At 38.0% G+C, this 12355-nt stretch overlaps 1 protein-coding gene across 2 annotated transcripts in view; it reads right to left on the bottom strand.

The window, feature by feature from the left end:
* myo1ca (myosin Ic, paralog a) overlaps positions 1-12355 on the bottom strand; it is a 28510-nt gene that overhangs the window by 4099 nt on the left and 12056 nt on the right. For both annotated transcript variants that reach the window (XM_077231203.1, XM_077231202.1), the window contains exons 3-27: positions 11675-11790; positions 10850-11048; positions 10690-10770; positions 10217-10399; positions 9978-10076; positions 9750-9863; positions 8887-8958; positions 8644-8763; positions 8397-8479; positions 8109-8214; positions 7182-7262; positions 6997-7088; positions 6802-6896; positions 6667-6713; positions 6514-6594; positions 6326-6431; positions 4004-4121; positions 3809-3922; positions 3143-3219; positions 2978-3046; positions 2806-2890; positions 2530-2689; positions 1836-1919; positions 1658-1751; positions 1507-1565 (exon numbers count right to left, since the gene is read on the bottom strand). In XM_077231203.1, the coding sequence (XP_077087318.1) occupies positions 1507-1565; positions 1658-1751; positions 1836-1919; positions 2530-2689; positions 2806-2890; positions 2978-3046; positions 3143-3219; positions 3809-3922; positions 4004-4121; positions 6326-6431; positions 6514-6594; positions 6667-6713; positions 6802-6896; positions 6997-7088; positions 7182-7262; positions 8109-8214; positions 8397-8479; positions 8644-8763; positions 8887-8958; positions 9750-9863; positions 9978-10076; positions 10217-10399; positions 10690-10770; positions 10850-11048; positions 11675-11790 (2535 nt within the window). The remainder of the gene's footprint in view (positions 1-1506; positions 1566-1657; positions 1752-1835; positions 1920-2529; positions 2690-2805; positions 2891-2977; positions 3047-3142; positions 3220-3808; positions 3923-4003; positions 4122-6325; positions 6432-6513; positions 6595-6666; positions 6714-6801; positions 6897-6996; positions 7089-7181; positions 7263-8108; positions 8215-8396; positions 8480-8643; positions 8764-8886; positions 8959-9749; positions 9864-9977; positions 10077-10216; positions 10400-10689; positions 10771-10849; positions 11049-11674; positions 11791-12355) is intronic.

Below are 12355 nucleotides of genomic sequence, written 5' to 3'. Positions count from 1 at the left end.
AGCAAATCACCCTCCTCAAAATTCCCATGATTTGCTTGCTCACTCTGTGCACAATGTCATGCACAGATGACTCAGGGATATCGAAAGGTCTGTGACACCACCCTGAAGGATGCTGCATGGCCATGGGCAAGCCAGTGAAGGAACACAAGCACCTGGATGTCCCTTTCCAATCCATGGTCAGATTTCAGTCTGACTGCAGCAATGAGGGACATGATGTATGGCAAAGACAGGCAAAGGTGGGCACGGTGGTTAGCTGATTCATCAAAATAAAGCTGCTGAATTGGCACACCTGTTGAGATGGCAGTAGGACGTGGGGTTCACCGCCTGTAAATGTGATAGTTTGTCTAAGCAATAAATTTGAATAAAGCTTTGTTACATGTTTTTGACTTGTATATGTAATTATTTATTGTGACGGTTATTTTTATTCATTCATATTTTCTACTGTTGTCAGTAAATAAAATATAATTCATTAATTCATGCGTTAATTCATTGCTTGACTGAAAATGTATGTATTCACAGCTATGCATGAATACACTAGACAAATGCAGCCGATATGTCATATGACAATACAATTAAATTTGTCTTGTTTTACTAAAATATATTTTCAGTAAGAAAATATGTAATATAATTAAGTATTGGTCAGAATTTAACATTATTATTGTGCATAAGTGTTGGGGTGGGTTAGCAATGCAATTCATTCTGGTGTAATCTTCATTTTTAAGTAGTGATGCTTACTTTTTTCGAGAATGAAATCAACAGTCTTCTCCAACAGTCTGCCAGATCTTTGAGCAGACATTGAAAACGCTGAGGAAAACCGTACTAGGTAGGATTGTCGAGTTACTGATGCAATCAGATGTTAGTGCACATGTCACTCAAACCTTTTAAGTTGTTGCGCTTGCTATTATGTTGTAGGTCACAGGATAACGTCAACATGGGGGATGAATGTCCGGATCGCATTCATACTACATGCATTCAGGCTATATAGCACGTACTCTTTTACCAATTGCTAAGTAAGTACTTGTTGAAATTAAGTACCTACTCAGTATGCGATTTCGGACGCAGCCATTGTCTAATGTTTGTTTTCTGGAGTCTGTGTGCACCCTCTACAGGGGAAACAACAGGACAAAGCCACAGGGTGTTCAATAGGAGCATAAAGTCTTTAAAACTTCTTTATCTTGATCTTTTTAAGTTGTCCTCTTTTCATTTACAGTTTAAAATTGCTTTGCTGTTTATATTGTATTTTTCATCAGTTTATATCAAATATTGTAACATTTGAAATGGATATACAAACTTCAACTCAACCTATTCATCATGGACTTTAATGAATACTACAATGGAACCCAATTACCAAACAAAGAAACATCCAAAAATTCCCCAGTGGGTGAACTTCGCTATACTTCGCTAAGCACTTCGCTATGTTTTAATATTCACTGCATAATACATTTATTTGAAATATACACAAACATTCTGCATTTTTTTCACACAAAAGCATAAAAACACATTTACCTTCACCTTGTTGTCATTCCCAAGAGTTTGCAGCACTTTAAGATTGATATCTTCAGGCTCTGTGATAAGAAAAATGTGTCACTGAGTGTCTGTATTTTGTTTGTGAGTGTGTTTTTTGGCATAGATGTTTTTTCGTTTGTGTAAATATTACCTAGCCTGGTGGCTACAAAGAGTTTGGGAACACTTCGAGGGTAGCAGTCCTTCTGATCACTAAAGATCGCACTGGCTACAACCTTCTGTTCCAACTGCAGACAGCGAGAAAAGAGAGTTACGTTTATCCATGTATGTGTGTGTTTGTGAGCAGATTTGCTCTTGCTTGAATGCTGTACCTGCTTCTTCCACTCTGGCTGGATTCTCCTGCAATAGTCATTGACCAGGTTTCGTATGCACATTCTGTAAAGGTGCTCAGATGTCTGAGGGGAAAACAAAGTTTTACATAAACTACCATTCAAAAGTTTGGTGTCTGAAAGATTTTTTTATGTTTTTGAGAAAAATCACCAAGGCTGAACTTATTCAATAAAAAATACAGTAAAACCATTGTGATATATTACTACAATTTAAAATAACTTTTCTATTTTATATATATTTTAAAATGAAATTTATTTCTGTAATGGCAAAGCTGAATTTTCAGCAGTCATTACTCCAGTCTTCAGAGTCATATGATCCTTCAGAAATCATTCTAATATTCTGATTTGCTGCTCAAACAACATTTCCTATTATTATTAATGTTGGTAAGAGATGTACAGTTGTGCTGCCATCATACATTTTTTCAACCGAAAGTTGATGAAAAGAACAGCATTTATTCGAAATGGAAACCTTTATAACATTATAAATGTCTTTACTGTCACTTTTTATTTATTTAATACGCCCTTCCTAAATAAAATAAAAGGTAATTTTGAACAGTAGTGTAGTCATCATGACTGTACATCCTTAAAACACAGATTTCTTCATTCTCCAGTTGGTCTGATCAAACAAAGCTCAGTGGTTCAAATTATTATAATACCTATCAAAGCTTAATCATACCTCAGTTAGTGAGGGCGGTGGTCTTGGCCAGCTCTTGTCAAGAACACTTTTTGGCAGATTCCGTTTCACTTTCATCAAGAAGGAGAATCGCACATGATCCAGGAAGTACTCATTTTCAGGGCAACGGGGCTCATTGCGCAGGATGAAGCCTTTGACAAACCTGTGGAGTGCAGAAAGACATAAAGAAGAAAACATTGTGATAGATTAACGAGGAAAAAAAATCAGTGACAAAATCAATGCAAGTCATTCATTCACATAATACAAATACCCTCATACTTGCGTATAGTGTCAGCTGCTTGTCTACGATGCCTGGCTTTCCTGCGGCCTTTGACCCCTCTCCACCATGACTGGATAACAATTACTGCAAGATGAAACAGACAAACAGATTGGCGGTTGCCTTCCCTTGATATCCCTGTCTGTCTGTGCCCAGTCTATTTGTCAAGGTTACCTGCATGTCGGATCCGGTGGTACTTGGCTCGCTCCCTGTAGCCCCGCCAAGATGTCTGCAGAGTGACAGCTAAAAAAAAAGAGGTTTAAAAAAAAAAAGCAACTGATCACAACTTTACAAAAAGCCGCTTACAGTAAAGGAACATTATTATCTTCACAGTCTTACCGATGGTTTGTTTCTGAGCCTGAAGTGCATCCTCGGTCACAAACAGGGTCCTTGGGAAGCGGATAAAGATTTTGGACCTAAATAGAAAGCAAACTAAGATCAATTTTTGAATATTAAGTATTATCACCCCAGCTCTTCCACTGCTGTCCCAGAGCCAGAAAAGGAAAACCTCCAGCCCCCCTGTAGTTTTTGTTTTGTTTTGTTTTTTGGTTAATATTTTCAGGATTTCTGGACAAAAAACCGACACATTAAATTGATTACAAAAGATTTCTATTTCAAATAAATGCTGTTCTTCTAAGTTCAAAATTCTATTAATTAAATCCTGAAAAAAAAAATCTAACACGCTATCCACAAAAATATTAATCAATGCAACTGTTTCCAACATTGATAATAAGGCATTTTCTTGAGCACCAAATCAGCAAATTAGAATGATTTCTGATGGGTCATGTGACACTGAAGACTGGAGTAATGATGCTGAAAATTCAGATTTGTTGTCCCAGGAATAAATTACATTTTAAAATATATTTAAATTATTTATCTTTTTAATTGTAATAATATTTACCAATATTTTGCTGTGTTTTTGAACAAACAAATTCGGCCTCGGGGAGAATAAGAGACTTTCAAAAACAAAACAAAATCTCACTGACCCCAAACGGTATCTCTCACCTGCCCAGTTTGTATTCTTTAGGTTTGTAGTTGAGGTGTTTGACCAGAGTGTCGACCCCCTCTGGGAGTTTCCCATGCCAGTTTGGCCAGGTGTCTGGACACAGAGACTTATACCTATGCAAGAAACAGTACAAAACAAAGTAAAGGACCCTGGCCATTTGGTTATAAGAAAATCAGTGTTTCTGAGAGACTGACCTCTCTAAGAATGCCTCATAGTTTCGTCTGTAGGCAAATCCAGCTCTCCTGACTCTCAGATTCTCCATCAACCCCAAATACTTCACCTGATGCCTGACCAAAACCTCATCAAATCTACCTGAAGAAACAGGGGATGGCAGACAAAGGATGGAAAACAACACACACAATGACAATAATATCAAAACAGGGAAATATAAGCATAATCATTGCTGCGGGTGATTTATTGGTCTACATATACAGTATCTCACAAAAGTGAGTACACCTCTCACTTTTCAGCAAAGATTTTAGTATATCTTCTCAAGGGACAATAGTATAGTGTGAAAGTTGCTTTGTTCAGAGCTTACTGCACTCCTCTCCACAATGCCCACTTGTGGTCTAGTTTCAGCAAAGCTAGCTTGCATAAACTTCAGGTAGCTTACAACGACGCACTGAGAATTCTGCTGAGAAGACCACGCTGGTGTAGTGCCAGTGAGATGTTTGTGGCTGCAGGTGTTAATACTCTGCAAGCCACATTGAGAAATGTTATGTACAAATTTATATGTCGGCTGAATAACTCCGAGAATTATATAATTGTGGCATTGACCAATATCAAGTTTAGCACTACACGGTATAAGTCCAAGTTATGGAAGCATTGGTATAGTTGTCTCCTCTGAAGTTGTATTTGTTTTTATTATATTGTATTGTATTGTGTGTACTGTCTTGTTTGTTTTTATTTGGACCGGTGAGTCTGTAATAAAGTTTTATTATTATTATTATTATTATTATTATAGAAATGAAACTTGGATAGATTTTAGAGTAGTCATTGTGCTGTTTGTATAGCAGTATAGATTTACTGTCCTCTGAAAATAACTCAACCTACTGCCATTATTGTCAAAATAGCTGGCAACAAAAGTGAGTAAACCCTAAGTGATAACAGATGTACGTCGTTTAACCATGCAAAGCCACATGTCCTATTCATCATGTTCATGTTTTTGTCTGCTTGACAGGACCATACAAATTTGTGTATCTTGTATTAGAGCAGTTAAAATTTGTGCTTTGAGTACAATTCTCTCATACTGACCACTGGATGTTCAACATGGCACCTCATGGCAAAGAACTCTCTAAGGATTTGAGAGTTAGTATGGTTGCTCTCCACAACTATGGTCAAGGCTATAAGAAGATTGGTAACACCCTGAAACTGAATTACAGTACAGGCCAGGGTCAAACAGAGGTTTTCCAAGACGGGGTCCACTAGAACAGGCCTCGCAAGGGTCAATCGAAGAAGTTGAGTCCTCATGCTGTGCGTCAGGTGCAGAAGCTGGCTTCAAAAAACAGACGCATGAGTGCTGCCAGCATTGCTTTAGAGGTTGCAGAAGCGAAAGGTCAGCTTGTCAGTGCTCAGACGATACACCGCACACTGCAACAAGTCGGTTTGTATGGCCGTCGTCCCAGAAGGAAGCCTCTTCTGAAGCTGGCTCACAAGAAAGCCTGCAAACAGTTTGCTGAAAGCAAGAGCATGAATTACTGGAACCATGTCCTGTGGTCTGATGAGACTAAGATAAACTTGTTTGGCTCAGATGGTGTCCAGCATGTGTGGCGAAGCCCTGGTAAGGAGTACCAAGAAAACTGTCTTACCTACAACCGAGCATGGTGGTGGTAGCATCATGGTCTGGGGCTACATGAGTGCTGCTGGTACTGGGGAGCTGCGCTTCATTGAGGGAAACATGGATTCCAACATGTACTGTGATATTCTGAAGCAGAACATGATCCGCTCCCTTCAGAAACTGGGCCGAACGGCATGATAATAACCCCAAACACCCCGCCAAGCTGACAACTGCCTTGCTGAGGAAGCTAAAGGTGAAAGTGATGGAGTGGCCAAGTACATCTCCAGACCTGAACCCTATTGAGCACCTGTGGGACATCCTCAAATTGAAGGTGGAGAAGCGCCATATGTCTAAAATCCAGCAGCTCCATGATGTCATTATGGAGGAGTGGAAGAGAATCCCAGCCACAACCTGTGCAGCTCTGGTGAACTCCATGCCTAGGAGGCAGTGCTACATAACAATCGGTGCTCACACAAAATATTGACCCTTTGGACAGTTTTAACATGTTCACTTAGGTTGTACTCACTTTTGTTGCCAGCTATTTTGACAATAATGGCTGTATGTTGAGTTATTTTCAGAGGACAGTAAATCTATACTGCTATACAAGCTGCACATTGACTACTCTGAAATATATCCAAGTTTCATTTATAAAGTATTGACCCTTGAGAAGATATCCTAAAATGTTTGCTGAAATGTGAGGGGTTTACTCACTTTTGTGAGATACTGTATATGGTCTTACCAGGCTGTTTGGCATCATTGGGTTTTATACAGCGGACATACGATGGTTCCTTAGACATCAGAATCTCCATCAGTTTAGCCAAACTGAGCTTGAACTGTGTGGCAGCCTGAGCAGAGACAAGGCTTAATTTCTAATCAAATTTATGCACAGTATGTGTCTCTACGTTTTTGCGTTTGTGTTTATCTAACCGACTCTGGTCTTCTCTGATCCATCAACTCATCGGCATGGAAACACTGACTCACGATATGATTTCCTGATTGACACAGCACCTGTAATGAGATACAGTGGGTTTAAATACACGTTTTCAGTCATAACATGACCCTACTGTAAACGCACTTTACCTCCTTCAGGTGTCTGTATAGCAGGTCATTATTTTTGTCCAGAAATCCTGAAAAAAGAGGGGGGGGGGGGGGGTACAATCATGGCACCAGAAAAATTAACTGTGGATGGATAGATGGATGAATGGATCTCCTCACCGTTGACATTATAGTTCACCTCTCCAGCATAATGAACCAGTCTAAATTCCTCCCGCCCAATTGCCTTGCGGACTTTCCCATTGGCCATTTTATGACTGGAACATGAAACGGACCAATCAAATACTAGACAACAACCAAGAGAAATCTTAAAAATCACTCATGCTGCTCCAACACAGAGCATGCTAGTGGTCCTACGTGACAAAATGAGCATGGCCGCCCAGTGTGTCCTCCAGCTTCTCCAGGAAGGTGATGTCACTGGCATCTCCTCGTCTTAGGCACTCCTCATCCTGATTACAGTACATTAGATTCAAATTAGTTCATTTCAGCCCAACTTGGATGAACAGAAAAAGTGAATATTCCAAAGGTAAACGCAGACAGACCAGAATGGCGATGATGCCTTTATGTTTCTCCTCCACCAGGTCACAGATGATTTTATTGTTGAAATATTCCACTTGCTCCCACTGGCCAGAACACAAGGAATGTCATTTTTACCCAAATATAATGAAAGCAGTCTGATATGCATTTATTTGATCAAAATACATACACTAAAAGCAACTATATTGTGAAATATTATTACAATTTAAAATAACTATTTTCTATTTGAATATACAGTACTGTGCAAAATTCTTAGGCACTCAAAATGGTTTTAAGCCAGTTATTTATATATTTTGCTGTAGTGTGTCAGTAGGAAATATCAGTTTACATTTCCAAATATTTCTTTTGCCATTAATTGAAATAATCTGTGAAAAAAGTGTGATTTTTGTATGTACAAGGAGTCTGATAGCAGCTTGTATGATACCAAGAGATCTGATCTCACCATCTTTGAGTGCTCCTTCAGAAATCATTATAATATGCTGATTTGCTGCACAGCAAACATTTCTTAATGTTTGAATACATTTTAAAAACCTCTGTCCAGCTTAATATTTTTGGAAAGTCCTATGTCATGAATCTTTGATTAATACAAAGCTTAAAAGAACATCATGTATTTGAAATAATTTTTTTAACATAATTCAACAATTATTCTTTCAAAAATTCTTACTGACACCAAACATTTGAACTGTAGTGTATGGTTTTGTAACACGTTTACAGAAATATAACATTCTATAAGTTTAGAGAAATTACTTAGACATTTGCAGGACTGATAATAATAATAAAATAATAATACTATACAACTGAATAGAACGTAAATCTAAACAAAGGAGTTTGCTGCCCATAACAGAAGACACCTCATGTGCTTGCTTATTAATAGAAATGTTAGAAATATTTTCCTCGCAATTTTTTGCATTATTTTCCTCCAACACACTCACCACGACCCCCTCTGCCTCATACTCCTCCTGTTCACTTTTCAGTGTGAGCTCAATAAACAGCTGCTGCAGTTTTTCATTGCAGTAATTGATGCAGAACTGCTCAAAACTACAAAGAGAAAAATAGATGAATGTCCTGATTAATTCTTTCTTTCTTTTACTCTCATTTCTTTTCACATTTTCTTTAATGTGACATGCTTTGAATGATGGATATAACTATTAAAAAATGATATTTTTCTATTTGATAAATTCTTCAGCAAAGTTCTAAAAGTCCATAAATGAGAAAGATACCTGTTGCGTTGAAAGACCTCAAATCCATATATGTCCAGCAAACCAATAATAGAAGAACATTTACTGGAGTAGTAGACTTCATCCTGTAAAAAAAACAATTATCTTCAAAATCACTCCACTAGAGGGCACATCAAAAAAGCACACTAAGCTCCAGTTCATATCCAGTACATGCAAGATGACATTCAGACAAATAAGCCCACTAAAGTAAAGCAAGGACAGTCCTCGTCAACAGAATGGAAGAACACACCTTAAAGGCCAGCGACTGGTTTAACTTCTGGACAAGCCAGGTAAAGGCACGACCATATATGGCTTTAGCCATTGAGTCCCGAGCAGAAAGAGCCTGTTCTAAACTCAAGGGACTAATCATCTGAAATCAAACACACACAAAAACAACTGTGTACACACGGCATCTACTAATGGACCGCATGTGGAGATTATCATAGATCAAGTTTTTTAAAAGCTGAAAGAGAGAGAGATATTGTGATATTACCTCCTCCCCTTTGGCAACAATTTTCTTGTGAGTAAGAGCTTCTTTCAGGACTGATCTGTCCACACCCAGCAGCTGTTGATACAAGAAAAACACAGGGAATGTGCCTTATTTATTTTCTATGTTTGTAGAACCTCAAGCACATAACTCAAACCAATGGCAATTTTATCTCAAGGTATCAGTCAGATGCTGTCACTCAAGCTGGTTGCTGCCATTTAAAATGTTATTGTCTGTGAGGTCAGGAGGAATTGTAATACTACTTGTATGACTGAATAGAAAAATTGTTTATCTTTAAAATGTATTATGAATATTAATCAGTTTTTGACACACCAGTAATGTATTATTGTAATTATTTTAATATGCATTAAAAAAATGTTTTTGTTAATGCAGGATTTTGCATTAAAACACTATTAGAACTTTGAACTCCTATTTCAAATACTGTGGATTAAAATGTCATAATCTGGTCTTTCTCATTACATTTAGCAGTACTGTATTTTCATTCTATAACTGGTAAAGTAGTTTTGCCACAAATAAACATTCCTTTTACAAAATCATTTGGCAGGTACAGTACATTTGCACTGTGAGTTATAATGGGGAAAAAGTTATGGTCCAGGTCTCCCCAAATTAACCTGACATCTGTATCTGAAATGGAGACCTAAATCGCATTTAAGCTTTGAAAAGTATGCATCCCACAACCCCAGGACACTGTTCTTCACACAATAGCACGCAACCAACCTGAGACAAGTGACTCTAATGAGACAGGTATCTAATTCCCCAGAAACAGATATATAAAGTTCAGACAGATATCGAGATATCACTCGAGACAGGACATTAAATCACTTCAAGCATGAGTACTCAGAGCTCACCTGGGACAGATATTGCAGTTGTGGTTCAGTGGTAAAGTGTGTTTCTCCCTCCTCATCCTCACCAAACTGTATGTTACCCAGATGTAAAACACAGGCCACAATCTCCATCAGCTCCTTCAGAGGAGAAGGACTTTGTGAGTGTGTGTTCTGACTGTGACAGAAGATCTTTAATGTCCAAAGGGTGTGTGTGTGTGTGTGTGCGTGTGTGTGTGTGTGTCTGCTGTTCACCTGTATCTCCTCCTCATGAAAGCCAATGATGGTGAGAGCATTTCTCACAACTTTCCAACCGTTCTTATCACTGATAGAGCTCACCCGTGGACAGTTGCCCTGACAGAGAGAGAGAGAGTGTATCTGTCACATACAAAAAACACACCACAAACATGCAAACAATGTCCATGGGCCTGATAACGGTAAAGAAATCTGTTCTCTTTCATGGACATATATACACACATTTAGCATAAACACACCTTAACTAGATAATGATAATGTTGTGGGTTGGTTTTCTCCAAACCCAGTCTCTTCAAAAGTGGGTCCTCTCCACTCTCCAGCAGCTGATAGAAGATGTGGAAGTTTCTCTCCCCATGGGTCTGATGGGCCACACGGGATTTCTCTAACAGGTAGTTCAGAATGTGACCTCCGATTGGAGCGCCCTGAAAAGAGACAAAAACAGATGGTGAATAGAAATAGAAACAGACATTTTTTTAAAATGGTGCACAAGGGAGGAATAACTTTGTTTTGTGTATTAAGCCTATTGCAATAATCTGAAAATGCTCAAATATCTGCTGAAATATTAAATATATTGGTCTTTCACTAGTCGGAACATTGCCAAAGTCTAGTCAAAGTAGTTTAAAAACACATGCATCCAAAATAAGACCAGTCGATTCCGGCTGGATTTCAGCAAACGGTTGTGGTCTTTAAGGTAGAAATGGGTTTCATTTACCTTATAGTCAAACTGAATGTCCATGTATTTCCCAAAACGACTCGAGTTGTCATTCCGGAGAGTTTTAGCATTCCCAAAAGCCTGTTGTGACAGAGTGAGACTGACATTTAGCATGCTGTGTAGACTACAGAGGATCCTTACAGTGTTTGTGTGAGCTTACCTCCAGTACCGGGTTGGACTGCAACAGTCTCTCTCTGATAGTGTGTGTGTTGTTGCGAGTGGGACAGATGTGTGTGTAATACTGAAGTATTTTTTTGGAGGCCTCAGTCTTTCCAGCGCCACTCTCTCCCGAAATGAGAATACACTGATCTCTTCTCTCAGTCCGCAGTGCACGGTACGAATTATCCGCCAGGGCAAAACTGAGGTCACACAGACAGATAAAGACAGTTTAATCACAGATAGCCCAACAGTTACAGTTAAAAATTATGTGTTTCAAAGCCATAAACTATTATTCATGTGTAAAAACTTTTGTGTGTAAAAAATTGTTTGATGAGCAGAGTTTGTTTTCTTTATTGTATTGACATTTTCTGTTGAAACTGAAAATATATGAGAGACACATCATCGAACTCCCTTTATTTAAATAGCCAGTAAGCTTTAGGTACAGACATGAACCATGATTTGCTATTTGCTTTAATCTCAGTGTAAAAAAGTGAATTTTTAGGAGCACATTAGCATTAGCCTCAAAGCTAACAGATATTATGGACCAAAAAAAGTGATCTTCTAAAATTTTCGATAACTGGCAACCTCTAAATATATCAAACAGCTTGGAATAGCATGGGTGTGGGGAAGTCTTTTACGCTTTTTAATGAGTCTGTGGGTGTGTGTGTGTGTGTGTGTGTGTGAATGTGTGTGGAAGTGGAAAGTTGTATGTATGGTCCAATCTCCGGAATCTCCAGGAAAGTGAGTCATACTAAGAGAATTGGCGGAATGTTCTCAGGGTTTCTCATGGCCATGACACACAAACACACACACACTTAACACTCACATGTGAGGTGAGATCTCATAGAAATTGACTCCTCTGTGGCGCTCCATATTCTGTTTGGAGTAAATCTCCAGCTCTCTGTAAGGATTCACTGACACCAGCACTGACCCAATGTACGTCTTATAAAGAGAGAGAGTCAAAGAAGCAGAAAGAGAAAAAGAAAGGTGGATCAAAGCAGAAAACCACATAGTTAATGTAAACTACTGTTCAAATGTTCGGTAAGATTTAGGTTTCAAAAAAAAAGTCTCTTTTGCTCACCAGGTCTGCATTTATTTGATCAATAATACATAATATTGTGAAAAACTGTTACAAAATAACTGTTTTCTATTTTGAATTTTATATTGTAAAATGCAATTTATTCCAGTGATGGCAAATTTGAATTTTCAGCATCATTACTCCAGTCTTCAGTCTCCAGTGTTGCATAATCTTTCATAAATTGTCCTAATATGTTGATTTGCTGCTCAAAAAACATTTCTTATTATTATCAATGTTGAAACAGCTTTGCTGCTTTTTTTTTTTTTTTGAAAACCATCACACTTTTTTGGGGGGGGATTTTTTGATGAATAGAAAGTTCATGAGAACATTTATTTGAAACGGATGTGTCATTGCTGAATAAATAAATACATTTAAAAAATATTACTGACCATAAACTTTTAAATAGCATTATATATTTATACTTTACTA

Source organism: Siphateles boraxobius, unplaced genomic scaffold (assembly GCF_051911475.1).
Source record: "Siphateles boraxobius isolate OS27281-9 unplaced genomic scaffold, OSU_SipBor_1 16, whole genome shotgun sequence".
NCBI lineage: Eukaryota > Metazoa > Chordata > Actinopteri > Cypriniformes > Leuciscidae > Siphateles > Siphateles boraxobius.
The sequence above is the reverse complement of the archived record's forward strand: the minus strand, read 5'-3'. Positions and strand labels throughout refer to the sequence as shown.